Below are 14509 nucleotides of genomic sequence, written 5' to 3'. Positions count from 1 at the left end.
ACAGCACGGAACCTGATTGGGATTCTCTGCCTCCCTCTGTCCCTCCCCTACTCAGCCCCACTCACTCAAAATAAACACACTTGAAAAAAGAAAAGAGTGCCGTGGAGAAACCGAAGAGGGGGAGGACGGCACTGGCGCCGTGGGCTCCTGGGTGTAGGGGCCTGCGTGGGACACGACCGAGGTGCGGGCCACGTCTGAGGCCTGGGGTGTAGCAGTGCTGCTCCCTGAATGTGCCCACCCACCGGGCCCAGACCAGGACAGGAGCCAGAGTGGAATCTCAGTCTTTAATGGCTGAGGGCCCCACACCCCACGGCCGGATGCTGGGGCTCAGATCTTGTTGAAAGCAGCAATGTCCACACTCTGCACCTGAGGAGGAGGAGGAGGAGGAGGGAGGCCCGCGGTCACGTGGGGCCTTGGTTCCCGAAGACCCAGCCACCCACTCCAGCACCCTGCCAGGCCAGGGGTTCCCTTGGGGGCCTGCCACTCACGTGCTCCTCGAACTTGGTGATCTCCTCCTCCAGCAGGTCCGTCCCCACCTTGTCGTCCTCTACCACACACTGAATCTGCAGCTTGCAGATGCCATAGCCCACGGGCACCAGCTTGGAGCCCCCCCAGGTCAGCCCGTCTAACTGGATGGAGCGCACGCAGGCCTCCAGCTGGGCCATGTCTGTCTCGTCATCCCACTGGGAGATCAAGGGGTGGAGGGGCTGGGTCAGGAGGCTGCAGACCCCAGGGAGTGCCCCCCCCCCCACCGGCCCCTGCCCTCGCCCTCGCCTTCGCCCTCGCCCCCCAGGGCACAGAGGGCAGGCAGCTCTCCTCTCGGCTGAACCCGGCCAGCTCGCTGAGCCCACCGCGAGCCCGGGGGCGGGGTCACTCACAGGCTTGACGTCCAAGAGGATGGAAGATTTGGCCACCAGCGCGGGCCGCCCCGCCTTCTTCTCCGCGTACTGCCGCAGCCTCTCCTCACGAAGCCGGGCTGCCTCCTTGTCCTCCTCGTCATCGCTGCCAAACAGGTCGATGGCATCGTCCTCGTCATCCTCTGCGGCGGTGGCCGCCTTGCCGGCAGGGGGCTCCACTTGGCGCATAGGGGACACGTGCTGCCGTGGGAGAGGGAGGCTGAGGGCCCCGCCCCCGGGGCCCCAGCTCTGCGCCCTGGTTAAGAGGCTGCGGCGGGGAGGGGGACAGGAACACCCCCCCCACCCCCTCCCCAAAGGGCCCGAGAAGGGCGCGCACCTGGGTCTGTGGGGCTGCAGCCCGGTGGGTGGGTGAGCTCTTCTCCAGTGCGCTCAGCCGGGCCTCCAGCTTGGAGACAGCCTGCTGCAGACCTTGCACCACTGCAGGAGCAAAGGGGCCGCTGGTCAGACGGCGGGGACTGGGTGCGGTGCCCCACCCGTTAGGCCCAGGGCCTCACCGCCTCGCAGGCTCTGATTCTCCGCTTCCAGGCTGGCGATCCGGGTGGCGAGCTCACTGTGATCTCCGCCCGGCCCGCTGGAGGCCCCAGGGCCTGAGCTCTGCAAGGCAGGGGGAGAGTGAGACTCTGCACCCCTGCCTGCTTCCAGGGTTCCCCCCAGTCACAGCTACTGAGAATCAGGGCCCCGAGAAAGGTGGGAAAACTGCTGGACACTAGGAAGCAGCTCCTGTCAGCCCACTGGGTCCACCTGTGACACTGCACCCGAGGGTGGGAGGAGGCCCTGTAAGCAGGAGAGCAGTGAGTGACGTCCTTGGCCAAGCGGAAGGCACAGGGCCCAGGGCAGCCCCAGCACGGAGCTACTGCGGAGCCCACAGCCACAGTCGGGTGGGAGGAAGCACCAGGGGCGGCCTGGGCCACAAAGCAGGGCCCAGCAGCGCAGCTGGGAACTGGAAGCAGGCTGGGAGAGCAGCCGAGGAGCCACTGGGAGTCCGGAGTGCTCGTTACAGGGGGCGGCCACTCCGTGCGCAGTACCCTGCCTCCCCCAGGCCACGCACCTGCCATTTGGCTCACCAAGCCTGCCCTTGAAAGGCTTGAGCGACCCGGGGTCCCATCCTGCCTGCCAGCCTCCCTCTGGTTCCTCCCTGACCGGGAATCCCTATCACCCAACTCCAGCGGTGCCACCCAGGGAGCCCCTCAGCACAGCGCCGCAGTCCACGCCCGAGTTACACACCCTGATAGAATGGTCTAGGAGGACGGAGTGTACCTGGCCCTTCCCTGAGGGCCGCTGTCCCTACCCTCCCTCCCTGTGTCCAATTATGAAGACCTTGGACCCGGAGCCCACCTGCCAAGCAGCCACAGAACGAGCCCCGTGGCTTCCTCTGTTCTATGTACCCCCGGAGCCCAGACAAGCTAAAAACCCCCAGGAAGTACAGGCAGACAGGTGCCTGGCTTCCTTGCCCCAGGGATCGGAGAGCAATGCTACCCGTTGTGACCCAGCAGCTCCCTTGTCTGGCTCCTAGTAGAGCTGGCCAAAGGTGGAACGGGATGCTGCTGTGCAGCTGGGGTCAGAGCACTGGAACCAGGGGTGGCTGGCACCACTCCCCTCCTTTCAGCTCAACTTGAGTGTCCACACCCAACCAGCCCCCCCACCTCCCTGCCAAAGGAGACCCGTGCTGGACTCGCCCGACCCTTGGCTGCGGCCACATGGCCTCCTCTCCACCTGTTTCCTCAGCACCCCAGCTTGCAATGCCGTTCTCACTAGGATTTTCCAAAAGTTTCCATCAGACAGGGATGAAATCCAGACCTTCTTGTTCCCTCGAGGCCCTGACCATCCTCCTCCTGTTCACCAGGGAGTCTAGGCACCCCCTCCCAACCCCAACCTCAATAAGGCAGACCTAGGCTACCCTAATCCTAGCCTGTGACGGTGGGTCACAAGGAGCCAGCCACGTAGTAGCCTCAGAGGACAGTGCCACATGCCAGGGTTTGGAATCCAGACCTTTCCAACCCCATCTCCGACCCTGTCCCTGGCAGCATGCACGGTTCCCAGGAACCCCTTGGTTCCAAAGGCCCAGTGTCTGCTGACCCCTATCGAGCCCAAACCCAAGCGTTGGGGCTGGGTCAGCAAGGTCCCCGGGTCAGCAAGGTCCTTCCCGGTCCATTAGCAGTTGAACGATACTCCTCTGAATTTCGTGCCGCTCTCAGAACAGGGGCTTTTGTTTGGAAACTGGGTCTTTATGGTGCTAATCCAGTTACAACAAAGTCGGGAGAGTGGCCCGAATTCTGACTGGTGTTCTTATAAAACGAAGTTTGGATACAGACAACACACAAAAAACAATGTAAAGGCAAAGGAAAACCAGGAGAGGCCTCAGAACCTACCCACACCTTGACTTTGGACTTCTAGCCTGCAGACTGAGAAAGGAATCCATTTAAGCTCTTGGTCTGTGATGCTTTGGCCTCCAGTGGTGCCACCCCCAGCACACAGGGGCTCCCCCAAGTCCTCCCAGCGGGCCTACATGGTTTCCCCAAGACCCGGAGCCAGAGGTCGACCCCAACACATCCAGGGCCCCCTGAGGGCCAGAGGGGGGGCTCCTGTGGCCCAGAAACCTCAGTGCCACTGGGCACCCTGGCCTTCTGGGGGTTGGCACCCCACGCACCTGGCGCCAGCTCCTCCCCACGGCTGCCTGGCCCAAGCAGGGACCCTCCCCCCCACAGCTGTCCAGCCTATGGCCCAAGAGCCAGTATAGCCAAAGTAGCTGGGCAGGCAGGGGTGCCCACGTAGTCGTCCCCAAGCCTGTAAAAAGGTGACCTAAATGGCAAAAAGGACTTTGCACGTGATGAAGCGGAGGCTCTGGAGGTGGGGAAATCCTCCTGGATTATGTGGGTGGGCTCAGCGTCGTCACCAGGCTCCGTGTACCCAAGAGGGAGAGGAGAAGGAAACGTAACAGAAACAGCCATCAATCAGGACTCTCTGATGGCTAGAAACCACAGGCCAAGGAATGTGGGCGGCTTCTCAAAATTGGAAAAGCCAAGGAAAGGATTCTCTCCTGAAGTCTCTAGGAGCAGAACTCTGCTTGATCCTCGACCCTCAAGGACAGGACATCATGTGTCCTAGAGAGAAGACAAGGTCTCGACTTCGCTAAGAAGGCAGAGCAGCGGGTCTGTCTCCTCCTGGGGACATCTGCCCAGCCAGGCTGGGGACAAAGCTAAACATGGACCTGCTTTCCTCTCTTGTGACCCAATCTGGGACCTGGGGGCCAAACGCAGCTGGACGGCCCCTCTCTGGGCCTCAAATTTTATCATTTGGACTCCCATCCTGTGAACCCATCTCTCCAGGGAGGCAAGGCCTAGGAAGCAAGAGAAAAAGGCCTCTCCCACTCCTCCCCACACAGAGTGCAGAGCAGGGGAGGAGGCCTCCAGGCCCAGCCTGGGGATGGCGCCACAGCAACAGGCAGAGTGAGGGCAGGTGGGAGTCCTGGGTGACCACCGGGAAGCAGCACGGATGCCATCGGCTCCTGTGGCAGTCTGAGTCACCGAAGCCTGCTGGGGCGGGAACACCGTGCTGGACGCCCCGCCCCAACCGTGCTCCTAAGGCCCAAATGAGCGCAGCGGTACCGGGATACTGGGGCGGCTGGGAGGCATGCAGCCAGGCCGGAGGGCAGCAGTGCCGATGCGGGCCTGCAGGTACTCACCCCAGCCAGGGATTTCTGGATGTTCTCTCTGGCTCTGGCAATGTCACGGAGGATCACACTGGCACCGTTCTCCTATAGACAGTGCAGAAAGAACAGCTTTTTTCTTTTCGTTAGAACAATTTTAGCGGAAAAAAAGGAACGAACCCTCACAGACAGCAAGAGCTGAACAGAACCGAAGGCTCAGTGGGATGGCAAGGAGCTATGACAACGGCCCCGAGGCCCACACCCCATCCTGATGGGCACCGGTGTGCCTGCTGGTCTGACACGGCGGAGGTGCCCCGTCCCATCTCGAGCAGATCCAGGGACGCACCCGCAAAGACCCCACCACCAGCGCCTGGAGGAGAGCCGCTGGGGCCGAACGTGCCTCTGCCCGCCCCCACCCCGTGCTGGCACAGTCCCCCGGTGCCCCGAGGGCAGCCCCCACCTGGCGCGAGGAGCCAGCCACGGGCCCGTTCATCCGCTCATAGAACTGCCTCTCTGCATCATCGTATTTGAACTTGTCGAACCAGATCTTCTCGTGCGCTAGGAAGTTTGTAGCCATTTTCCTGTTGGGAAGGGAAGGCGAGACTGAGACAGCGTGGCTGGGAGGAGAGGGTACGTGCCCTAAGGCCCCAGGCCTGGCCTGCGTGAGTGCCCCACAACGGCCCAGACACCAAGGGTGCAAGGTGACGAGGGGTCCAGGTCGGAGCACAGGTGCCTTGGCACTGCCTGAACCAAGTCTGTAATCCGCACCCCCCCAACTCCCGGCTCCCGCCCCTTTGGTTCTCAAAGTGTGGTGAGGAGCCCCTGAGGGTCCCCGGGGTCCTCCCTGTCCAACTACACGTTTGTGCCAGGCACAATTATGTCCATCGGACAATACACACCAACAGACTGAGTGCAGAAGAAAGTGTGACAAACCGGGTGCCTCCTGGTTAAACAAGCCACTAAGATTTGCAAAAATGTCGAATAAGGCCGCTCTGCTCACTGCATTTTTTTGTCTTGGGAACACTGCTGCCCATAGGAACAAGTGGTTATGTTAACGCGTGATCGACTTCTTATTCAACGACTGAAGAACTACCGCGTTTCTATTTTAATTGCTAACGTGACAAAAATCAACAGCACCAAAACCGTGTGAGGTCCAGAGACCTGAAGTTTGAGAACTGCTGCTCTAGAGCGGGAGCCGCACGGCTGTGCCCACCGCCCTCCACCTGGCATGGCCCCTCCCGTTCCTGAGCAACGGTGACGGAAACGGACCCGATCTTACCAATCCTCTGTGCCAAGGGCCCCAGGCTATCACTGGACCACACCGAGTGCGCCCCTGGTGTCAGGAAAGGAGCCGGGCCCCGTGACTCTCCTCCACCCACCCCACACAGCCATCAGATGCAGCCAGGCCACCATGAACACTTTTGGCTCCACACTCACCCTAGGCTGCTGACGGGGACGCTCCTGCACACGGGTTCCCACACCCCGCCGCTCACACCGAGCTAACAGGCTGCTGATGGGCATGTGGGGCCCAGGGTGGCACCGCTCCCTCGGGCCCGGCCTTCCGCACGGCCACCCACTCCCCGGACCCTCCCGCTGCCACGCTTGCAGTTTGCCCGGCCGCCTGCCTCTCCCCCTGCCCTTCTCCAGATCCTGGCGTCCAGACACCGGTGTTGCATGGAAGCATCCTGGGGCCGGAGGCAAGTGAGCCTCATGCAGTAGGTGTCCCTCAGACATAGGCCACTCGACTGACAACACGCTGGTGTGCCTGAGACACTCACCGCTCCCTGGAGGTGACTGTGGAACGGGAGGTAGGGGAGGACGGACAGAAGGGGCAGGAGGGACGGGCCAGCTCCCGCGTCTTCCCCAGCAGGGCTCGGGCCAGAAGCCTCTAACACTGGCCCTGCCCTGCCCTGCGACAGCCAGGGGCACCGGGAGTTGCCCGGCAGAAAGGGAAACCCTACCCAAGCACAGTCTGCTCTGTGCTAACCCCTTTCCTCCCTCGACAGCCCCAAACCTTGTGATCCCCAAGGGGTGGCCCTGGAGGCTGCACTGCCCCAGGAACAGAAAGCTACCTCTGCCCAACCCACTCCTGCATCCAACTTAGCCGGGTCCAGGAGTGCTGGGGAGAGAGCCGTGCCAGGGCGAGGGGGGGTGGGGAGAAGAGCAGCCAGGGCCCCAGCCCAGGGAAGCCCGGGCCGGGAACCCACGCGGCAGGTTTCTCCTACTTGGGTCTCAGGCTGGACACGGTCGGGCCAGACCGGGCACCAGGTCGGTGAGCCAGGGATGCAGCTTCGAGGCGCCAGGCCACTCGCAGGGCCTCTGCGGCATGATGGCGGCACTCTGCGCTGTCATAGGTGGGCTTGCTGAGCCAGGGGGCCTCAGCATCTTTGTGCAGGAGATACCAGTAGGGCAGGGCAGAGGAGGCCTCCCCGTCAACCCGCCGAGGCCCGACCCGTTTGCTTCCCACGGCGTTTCGGCCTCGCCGGTCTCTGCGGCCCCGCCTGGCCCCCTCAGCCTGGCCGGCTCGCTCCTGCAGGCGCACCTTCCCAGGAGGGTGGCCGTCGAACATGGCCTCGTAGAAGCCCCTCTCTGCCGCGTCGTACTGGGGCTTCTCCAGCCACACCTCCTGCACCAGCGCCTGCAGACTGCCCAGCGGGGGTTGGCCGTTGGCCAGCGGGCCAGGCTGGCGGGCGAGAGCCAGATCGGGGGCAGCTGCCTGCTGGCCCGTGTCAGAAGCCCCCTGCCTGCCACTCCCCTCCGCGGCCAACAGCGAGGCCTGCGACCGCTCCACGAACGCCCGCTCGGCCTGGTCGAAGGACGACTTATTGACCCAGATGCCCCAGGTCACATGGTGGCAGGCCACCTGGCTTCCGTGGGTGCAGGGGCCTCGGGGGACCAGGGCAACCCGCTGGGCCGCCTGGGCAGCCGCATCCGCCAGCCTCTGGCGATAGGAGCTCTCTGCCTGGTCGAACATTGGCTTGTCCAGCCACACGTGGTCGGCCGAGAGGCCCACGAGGGCCAGGTCTGCCTGGCCGAACCAGCTCTTTGGTGAGCGCTTCCTTTTCTTCTGCAGAGGCTTCTTTCCGTCGTGGCTCCTCCTGGGGTCGCTCCTGCTGCCGCTGTCAGGGGCGTCTGCCTCCTCGGCGTCCTCCCGCCCAGGCCCGTTCACGGCTGGCGCTTCAGCCAGGAGCTGCTGGGTGGCGGCGGCTCGTGTGGCCTCGTGCTCGTAGAAACGCCGCTCGGCTTCCCCATACTTCTGCTTGTCCTCCCAGACGGTCTCCAGGGCACAGGCGGCTCTCCCGCTCCTCATCTTCCGCACAGCGTTAAAAAGCAAGCACAAGAAGGCAGTTGCAACACCGCGGGCCATGGGGATGGCGCCCCGCCCCCCTCCTCAGCCTGACTTTCAGGGCTGGCCGGGCCTGGGAGTGCTCCCCGATGGGGGTGCCAGGAAGACACAAGCAAGGACCCGAAGTCAAGTCCACGGGAAGCTCAGTAAAGCAATAAGCAATTACGTGCATGCATGTGCGTACGTATGCGTTCTTTTAGCTGTAAAGCTAATCTTTCCTAATGAGCCCGGGCTCTCCAGAGGGGTCTAGAGAACGGTTTCCAAACTTCTTCAACCACAGAAGCCTTCTCCCATAGAGCCTCCACAGGGGTTTGCCAAATGAAATACACACCACACCCAGATAACTTGACTGATACATAAACAACAAATAACTCTTAGAATAAACACGTCCCACGAAATATTTAAGACCTTTACACTGAAGGGTTATTGGTCGTTCATCTAGGATTTTAACAGGACGTCCTTTGACTTTGCTGAATCTGGCCACCTTGCCTGAGGCACTGGTGCTTCCGCTTTCTAGAAGTATACGCGGCAGTCTCCCAGGCCAGCCCCATCACGGCCAGGCCACCCCGGGGACCTTGCCCCGTGGCGGCATACCCCTGCCGCAGCCACACCACCGCCTGCAGCGGCGCATGCTCCAAGGGGAGCTGGCAAGGGTCTCAGACAAGGGTTAGTGTCTCGGGGAGCAGCTGGGAGCACAGGGTGGGGGGCCCGGCCCTGCAGGGGCCACGCTGGGGGAGACACAGGGAGGATGCTAGTGACCATCCGGAAGAGAAGGAGCCTGGCGGCTCAGGCAGCAAGTGAGAAGCAGGCTCCGGGTCAGCCACAGCCACCTCTGGGCGCACCCGCAATACAGGAGGGACCACGTGGTAAACTCTGGGCCCCGGGGTCATTAGGGCACCCGCCTCTAGTCACAGAACCATTTGATGTGAGGGGCCCCATCCCTAGAACAGAGGGAGGCAGGTGGGGAACTGTGTGTCCCATCTGCCACTGTGGACAAACCCTTGCCGAGAACCTCAGCCTCTTCAATAGAGGTGGTGTCCCCTCCAGTCTGGAGACCACGGTCATCTGAATAGAGGAGTCTGGGCCACCACTGCCACCGCCTCTGCAGCCTCTGGCCAGAAACGGCTCAAGCCCAGAAAGCCCCAGTAGCCAGTCTGCTCTTAAGACGTGCCCAGTGGTCTGAGCTCACACTCCACAGGCCTGTTCTAGAGGAATGGCTGTAGCTGGCAGAGATCCTGTCCGGACACAGGCTGGACTCTGGCCCCTGCTCCTCAAAGCAGAAGCGCCCACGCCAGATGACCAACACCCAGGACCATCCCAGCTTCTGCAGGGTCAGTCAGTAGCCTACGTGGGGGGACGCACCTGCTGGGCCCTGTCTCCAGGAGACCAGGTCTCCAGAGGGAAGGCGGCAAACCTTTCCCGTCACCTGCAGCAGCATCGACATCCCTTTCCTGACACCCCGAAACAAAACTGAAACCTGATTCTAATGACCCCGTGGGACATGCCGGCTGTGTAAGCGCCGCGTCCACTCAAGACGTGGGGGAAGATTCCCCCTTGAACTGTGAAGGGACGTGTTGGGGGCCTCTAATGGCACAAGCCACAGGACGGAAGCCCCAGGCCTGGAGAGACCCCTGGGACGCCCCCTTGTGCCTTCCTCCCCAGGCCGGCAGCAGTCCTTACCAAGGCCAGGCTGACAACAGAGGCAGTGGTGAGAGGCGGGGAGCGTGTGCTCAAGAGGCAAGGCATTGTGACATCACCCACTGTCCCTGAGGGGACTGCAGGCCAATCAGGCAGGGCTTGTCCCCCCTTCAAACTTTCTGGCAACGAGCCCCCAGCAGACCCTCAGCAGAGGAGCCCAGGGCTCGCTTGGTTCAGCCCCTTGAGCTCCACTAGGCTGACGCCCCACTGGTGAAGTCCTGTTGGAACCTACTGGCCTAAAGGCTGTCCTTGTCTCCTGACATCAGATCAGGCCCTGCTCAGAGCTCTGGGGGCCACACCTGGGGGGAGGCGGGGAGAGACTGCTTCTGAAGATTTCTCAAGAACAGGGGCGTGGCCTGTGGCAGGGGGTGTCCCCGGTGTCCTCTGCCCAGAGGGGAGGGCCAGCACGCCAGCCCCGGCCTGCTCGGGGAGTGCCCCCCACCACAGGCACAACCTGGCTCAACCCAGGGATGCACTGAGACACCCACGCGCTGCCCTGCCTGGCAGGATCAAAGCCCAACGACAGCAAAGCCAACTCCTTTGTGTTGCAGACAAGGAAAGTTAGGCCTGGCGGCCTGGCCAAGCCGGGCCCCGCACAGGCGCCGGGATGCCTCGTACGCTGTGGGCCAAGGGCTCCCTGGCTGAGGTGAAGGGAACACCGGGCACGGGACAGGTGGGTACTTACTTTCCCTCTGGTCTCCTAGGATGGCATGAAGAGAAAGCAGCAAGGTTAGAGGCAGTCAGGGCAGCACAGCGGCTGGAAGGTCTTTGCAGAAGGTGCTTGGAAAGGTGGCACGAGGTTTGGCCGAGCAAACTGAAGATGAGCACCAAAGACCCACCACCCAAATCCCCTAAGGCGACCAAGTCCACCCACTCGGGACAGCCCCCCCCCCCCCCCGCCCCACAAAATGAGCAGTTCCTACGGTTCGCACTAGCTGGACTGGGCAAGCCCATCTGAGCACCGCTCCCACCCGCTCCACACTCCAGCACGAGCCCTCTGGGGGGAGAGGAGCCAGCACTCAGTGCCCCCACCGCCACGTGCAGCTGTCGACGGGATCCCTACCTGGCCCCGCTGTCGTGCTGCCCTAAGTCCAGGGCTGCCGGACAAGGCACGAGACAACCAGGACCATCCATGGGGCCCAGCAGCCCTGGAGCCCACGCTGGGGCAGGGAGCCGCCACCGCTCCACACGTGAACAAAGACACAAAGCCCCCACGGTGTTCACAGAAGGACAGGGCTTTCAGTCCCTTCACAGATGGGAAAACGGGCCAGAAACACTAAGTGCCCCGCCCCAACTCCAACAGAGGTAGCAGTCCAGGAGCCGAGGAAGCCACACGCAGACGAAGCCATCTCTGAGAAAGCCTGCAGGGCACGGCGGACAGCCCTGCCCGCCCTGCACCGGGAGCCCCCCCAGCTGCTCACTCACCGGAACCCAGAGATCTGCCAGCCAGGCCCCTTGGCCCCCGCGTCTGCCCCAGGTCACTGACAGGGACGTCCAAGGTGCCCGCGGGTGCGGCAGACACAAGGACACTGGCGCGAGGACAGAGAGCTGCCCCCCAGGAGCACACAGCAGGCCCCGGGCAGCCGCCCTGCACACATGGCGGTGAGCCGCCCTGCTGGCGGTGAAGCCGGTGTGGTGACAGGCCAACAGCACTCCGGGGACACTTGCTGCAGGACCAGGCAGCCGGGTTCTCCTGCCCCCGGCCTCTCCATCTCCCAGGACAGGCGGCAGAGTGCCCCCCACCTTTACCGCCTCAATCTCCCCGCTCTCCGAGCGCTCCACGTCCCACGAGGACCTGCTGAACTGAAAACCCCTCTCTCTGGTAGAAAAGCAAATCTGAGTTTAAATGATCCCCGTTGAGAACACGAACATCCGAGCCTCCAGCCAGAGTGGGGACCCTCCTCTCTCTCCCGTGCTCTCTCCACACACACAGCATTGGCTCCATAACAGGGATGCATGAGGAACAAGGCCCCAGAACAGCAGAGCGAAGACCCGGGAGGAGGGGGCCCCAGGTGTCCCTGCCTGCCGCCATCATCTACTTGCTTGCTCACTGCAGGGCCCAGCTGGGCTGCCCGTGACCAAGACTTCGCCCCCGCGCCTCAGGCAGGCTGAGACCTCGCCCACGGTGGGGGGGGGGGTACTCAGGGGCCATGCCCCACCTAGCCACCAGGGACGGTGGTGAGGTGAGCCATGTAGGAGAGCTGGTCCTGGCCACAGACGACCCCTCCCCTGCAACCGGTCCCAGCACCCCCGTGGAGACGTGCTCCAAAGCACGTGAGCTGGGAGGGCAGGTCTTACAGCGGCCCTGGCAGCGGCCCCCACAGCACACCCCTGGCTGGACGGAAGGCGAGGATGTGGCCCCCGGCACTGTGCCCACAAGGTGCCAGGGCCTGTAAGTCTCTTGGGGCCTAGCGGAATGGGGTAGGTTTCTGGGAGGAACTGGCCCCTCGCCAGACTCTGCCCTCCAACAATACCTTCCCCTGGACACCACCCCATCACGGCCACACCCCCGGACCAGCCCCCCAGTTGTCCACCCAGAGGGCAAAGGTCTGCGCCCCTTCCAGGGGAAGGGGGAACCCACAGAGGTGAATGGGGGGCGGGGTCTGCAGGCCAGCTCCGTCTTCCTCGTGACAAAGCCTGCCGTACCTGCGATGTCTGAGAGCGCTGTGACACCTGGAACCGTGAGTCACGGGGGGAAGGCACACGGAGGGGTAAATTTACCCAACGGCGCGTCTCCACGTGCACGGGGGTGATGCCACCTGACTCTTGCAGGGGGCACTCCACAGCCCCACATGCTTCCCAACCTGACTCCTGATGTCAGCCCCGCTTAGAAGTACCGGCTTGTCCTGGCAGCAGAAAGGGGGCCCCAAGCCCTCAGATTCCAGGCTCACACCACAGCTACCTAGGTCACCCCGGGGCAGGCTCAACGATGTCCGCGCCTCAGATGCCACAGCCTACCAGATCCGTCTAACCTAACCAGCCGGGCCTATGCCCCCTTCCCTCGGGGTGACTCCAAGGACTGCACGTGCTTCCTCAACCCTTCTGTGCACACGGGCCTCACACAGCTGGAGGACTGAGCGGAGAAGGGAGGCCCCCGAGTCAGGGAGGCGAAGAGCCCGGGATCCGTGTCTCCCTCCATCGCCTGCACAGAGCTTCAATGCCATGCTGCCACCTGCTTTGACCACACACCTGTCACCTTAAAATACTGGTGCGGGGCGGAGGCTCAACAAATACGCTTGCCAGCATTTCCTGCCTGCGGAACCCCAAAAGACGACACCAACGCACAACTTGCTGGAGGTATTTTTCTGGTCAATCTTCAAACGCGCGCACACACGTCCCTGCAAGGACACTTCTTTCACGGAAACGCTGCTCAAGCACATTTGCCCACTTGTGCCGAACCCTGGCAGCCTCACCCTGCTCCGCAGGGGCAAAGCTGAGGGGGAGGGGGTGGCCCTGCACCAGGATCCTCCAGAGGGCAGTTGTCTCTGGCCGGTAAAAGGCTCTTCCCAGGACTGGCATGAGGCCCAGAACACTGACTGCCCCCATAGAGGTGACGGAAAAAGCCTGCGCCTCAGCTCGGGTGCCAGTCACTCTGCAAGATGACACTTTCTTGGGACTCCCTGTTCACAGGGCAGGGCACAGGAACGCTCGAATCCCATGTGAGCCAGCTCACTGGCGGCTCAGCCAGGCTCAGGGTACCCAGAGAAGGCTGGGGTGTCAGAGCTGCCCATGCAGAAGCGTCCTGAGAGTGTCCCTCCCCGCCCCCGGGCCAAGCCTGAGCCCTCAGAGAAGATACACGCCAGAGTCAATTTGAAGAGGTGTTCCCCTTCTGGCAGGGATCACCCCAAAGCTTAGCCGGACAAATATTTGTCTTGTTGAAGGGTGGCCCTTCATTCACGCAAGCCTCCACCCCACTCCACTCCTTTGGCCCCTTTCTTCCTTCCAATCACGGTGCCCATTTCTCGGGAAGACGTCACCCACCCCTACAGAGACCGGCTTCAACGTCGCCTCCTGCCGGGACCCTTATCCAAGTCAGGACTCCCGAGCACTCCGAGAACCCTAAGGATTTCTTCTGAGTCACTCAACAGTCACTCAGCAGTCACTCCCTTATTCTTTCCCGCGCTCACGAACCCTCAAGGCTCCGCGAGGGCTGGGCCCGAGCCTGTCCCGCTGGCCCAGAACCAGCGTGCAGCAGGTGCTTAACAGACGCGTGCCCGACAAAAGAAGGGCTACAGGACCGGGACCAACCGAGACCGAGGGGCCCACGCGGTCCCCGGCCTCCCGGCCGCCACCTTCCCGCCGGGACCGCAGTCGGGGTCCCGCCGGCCACGTGGCCCGCGCGCCCCGCCCCCCTGCGCCCGCCCCTAGCGCCGCGCTCGTCCCACCGTCCCTACGCCGGCACCCCGGCCGCACTAACGCCCCGGCTCGGGCGCCCGCCCCGCCCCCGCCCCGGCCCCTCCGCGGCGCGTGCCGCTCCTGCGGGCGCGGGCTGCGGTACTCACGCCAGCCAAGGACGCGGCGACCAAGAAGGAGGGCTCGTGGCGTGCGACGGTGGAGGAAAGGGAGAGTCGCCCCGGCCGCGCACGGGAAATGAAGCAGAGGGATGCACCACGCGCCGCGGCAGGGGAAGCGGCTCCCGCGCACGTCCCGCCTGGCCGTCACAGCCCTCCGCGCGACGCAACGCTCCCCGCGGCTGCAAAGACAGAAGCCAGTGGGAGTCACCACGGGGCTCGCAGTTTCCCAGAGAAGCTGGAGCTAGCAGCCGCGAACAGGACGGCAGCTCGTTCGCACCCCTGCGCTACCGGTGCAGTGGGCTCGCCGGGGTGGGGCGGGGCTGCTGAGCCGGCACGCGCCGGACGGCGCGCGGCGCGGCGCGGGGCGGGGCTGGGCGACGCACGGGGG

The 14509-nt window shown here is 63.4% G+C and overlaps 1 protein-coding gene across 2 annotated transcripts; it reads right to left on the bottom strand.

Annotated features, from left to right (window-relative positions):
* Window positions 1–270: 270 nt before the first annotated feature.
* EEF1D (eukaryotic translation elongation factor 1 delta) lies at window positions 271–14200 on the bottom strand. 2 transcript variants are annotated; one of them, XM_049632808.1, is made up of 9 exons: window positions 9590–9651; window positions 6789–7873; window positions 5024–5144; window positions 4600–4671; window positions 1412–1511; window positions 1234–1334; window positions 879–1097; window positions 489–683; window positions 271–366 (listed from the first exon to the last, which is right to left on the bottom strand). In XM_049632808.1, exons 2-9 carry the CDS (start codon window positions 7871–7873, stop codon window positions 328–330), a joined length of 1932 nt encoding a protein of 643 aa, XP_049488765.1. In that variant the 5' UTR covers window positions 9590–9651; the 3' UTR covers window positions 271–327. The 2 variants fall into 2 exon arrangements, with proteins under 2 accessions (XP_049488765.1, XP_049488766.1); XM_049632809.1 differs by lacking the exons at window positions 6789–7873; window positions 9590–9651 and adding an exon at window positions 14110–14200.
* Window positions 14201–14509: the final 309 nt, after the last annotated feature.

The sequence above is a fragment of the Panthera uncia genome, chromosome F2 (genome assembly GCF_023721935.1).
Source record: "Panthera uncia isolate 11264 chromosome F2, Puncia_PCG_1.0, whole genome shotgun sequence".
NCBI classification, from domain to species: Eukaryota; Metazoa; Chordata; class Mammalia; order Carnivora; family Felidae; genus Panthera; species Panthera uncia.
The sequence above is the reverse complement of the archived record's forward strand: the minus strand, read 5'-3'. Positions and strand labels throughout refer to the sequence as shown.

What these genes read in the sequence shown, in the direction of transcription:
- EEF1D (XM_049632808.1), bottom strand. Translation starts at nt 7,873, where the DNA reads ATGAGGAGCGGGAGAGCCGCCTGTGCCCTGGAGACCGTCTGGGAGGAC. An exon ending in TGGCTGGCTCCTCGCGCCAG is followed by an intron (nt 4,672 to 5,023) that starts GTGGGGGCTGCC and finishes CACTGTCTATAG; the next exon opens with GAGAACGGTGCCAGTGTGAT. An exon ending in TCCTCTTGGACGTCAAGCCT is followed by an intron (nt 684 to 878) that starts GTGAGTGACCCC and finishes TTGATCTCCCAG; the next exon opens with TGGGATGACGAGACAGACAT.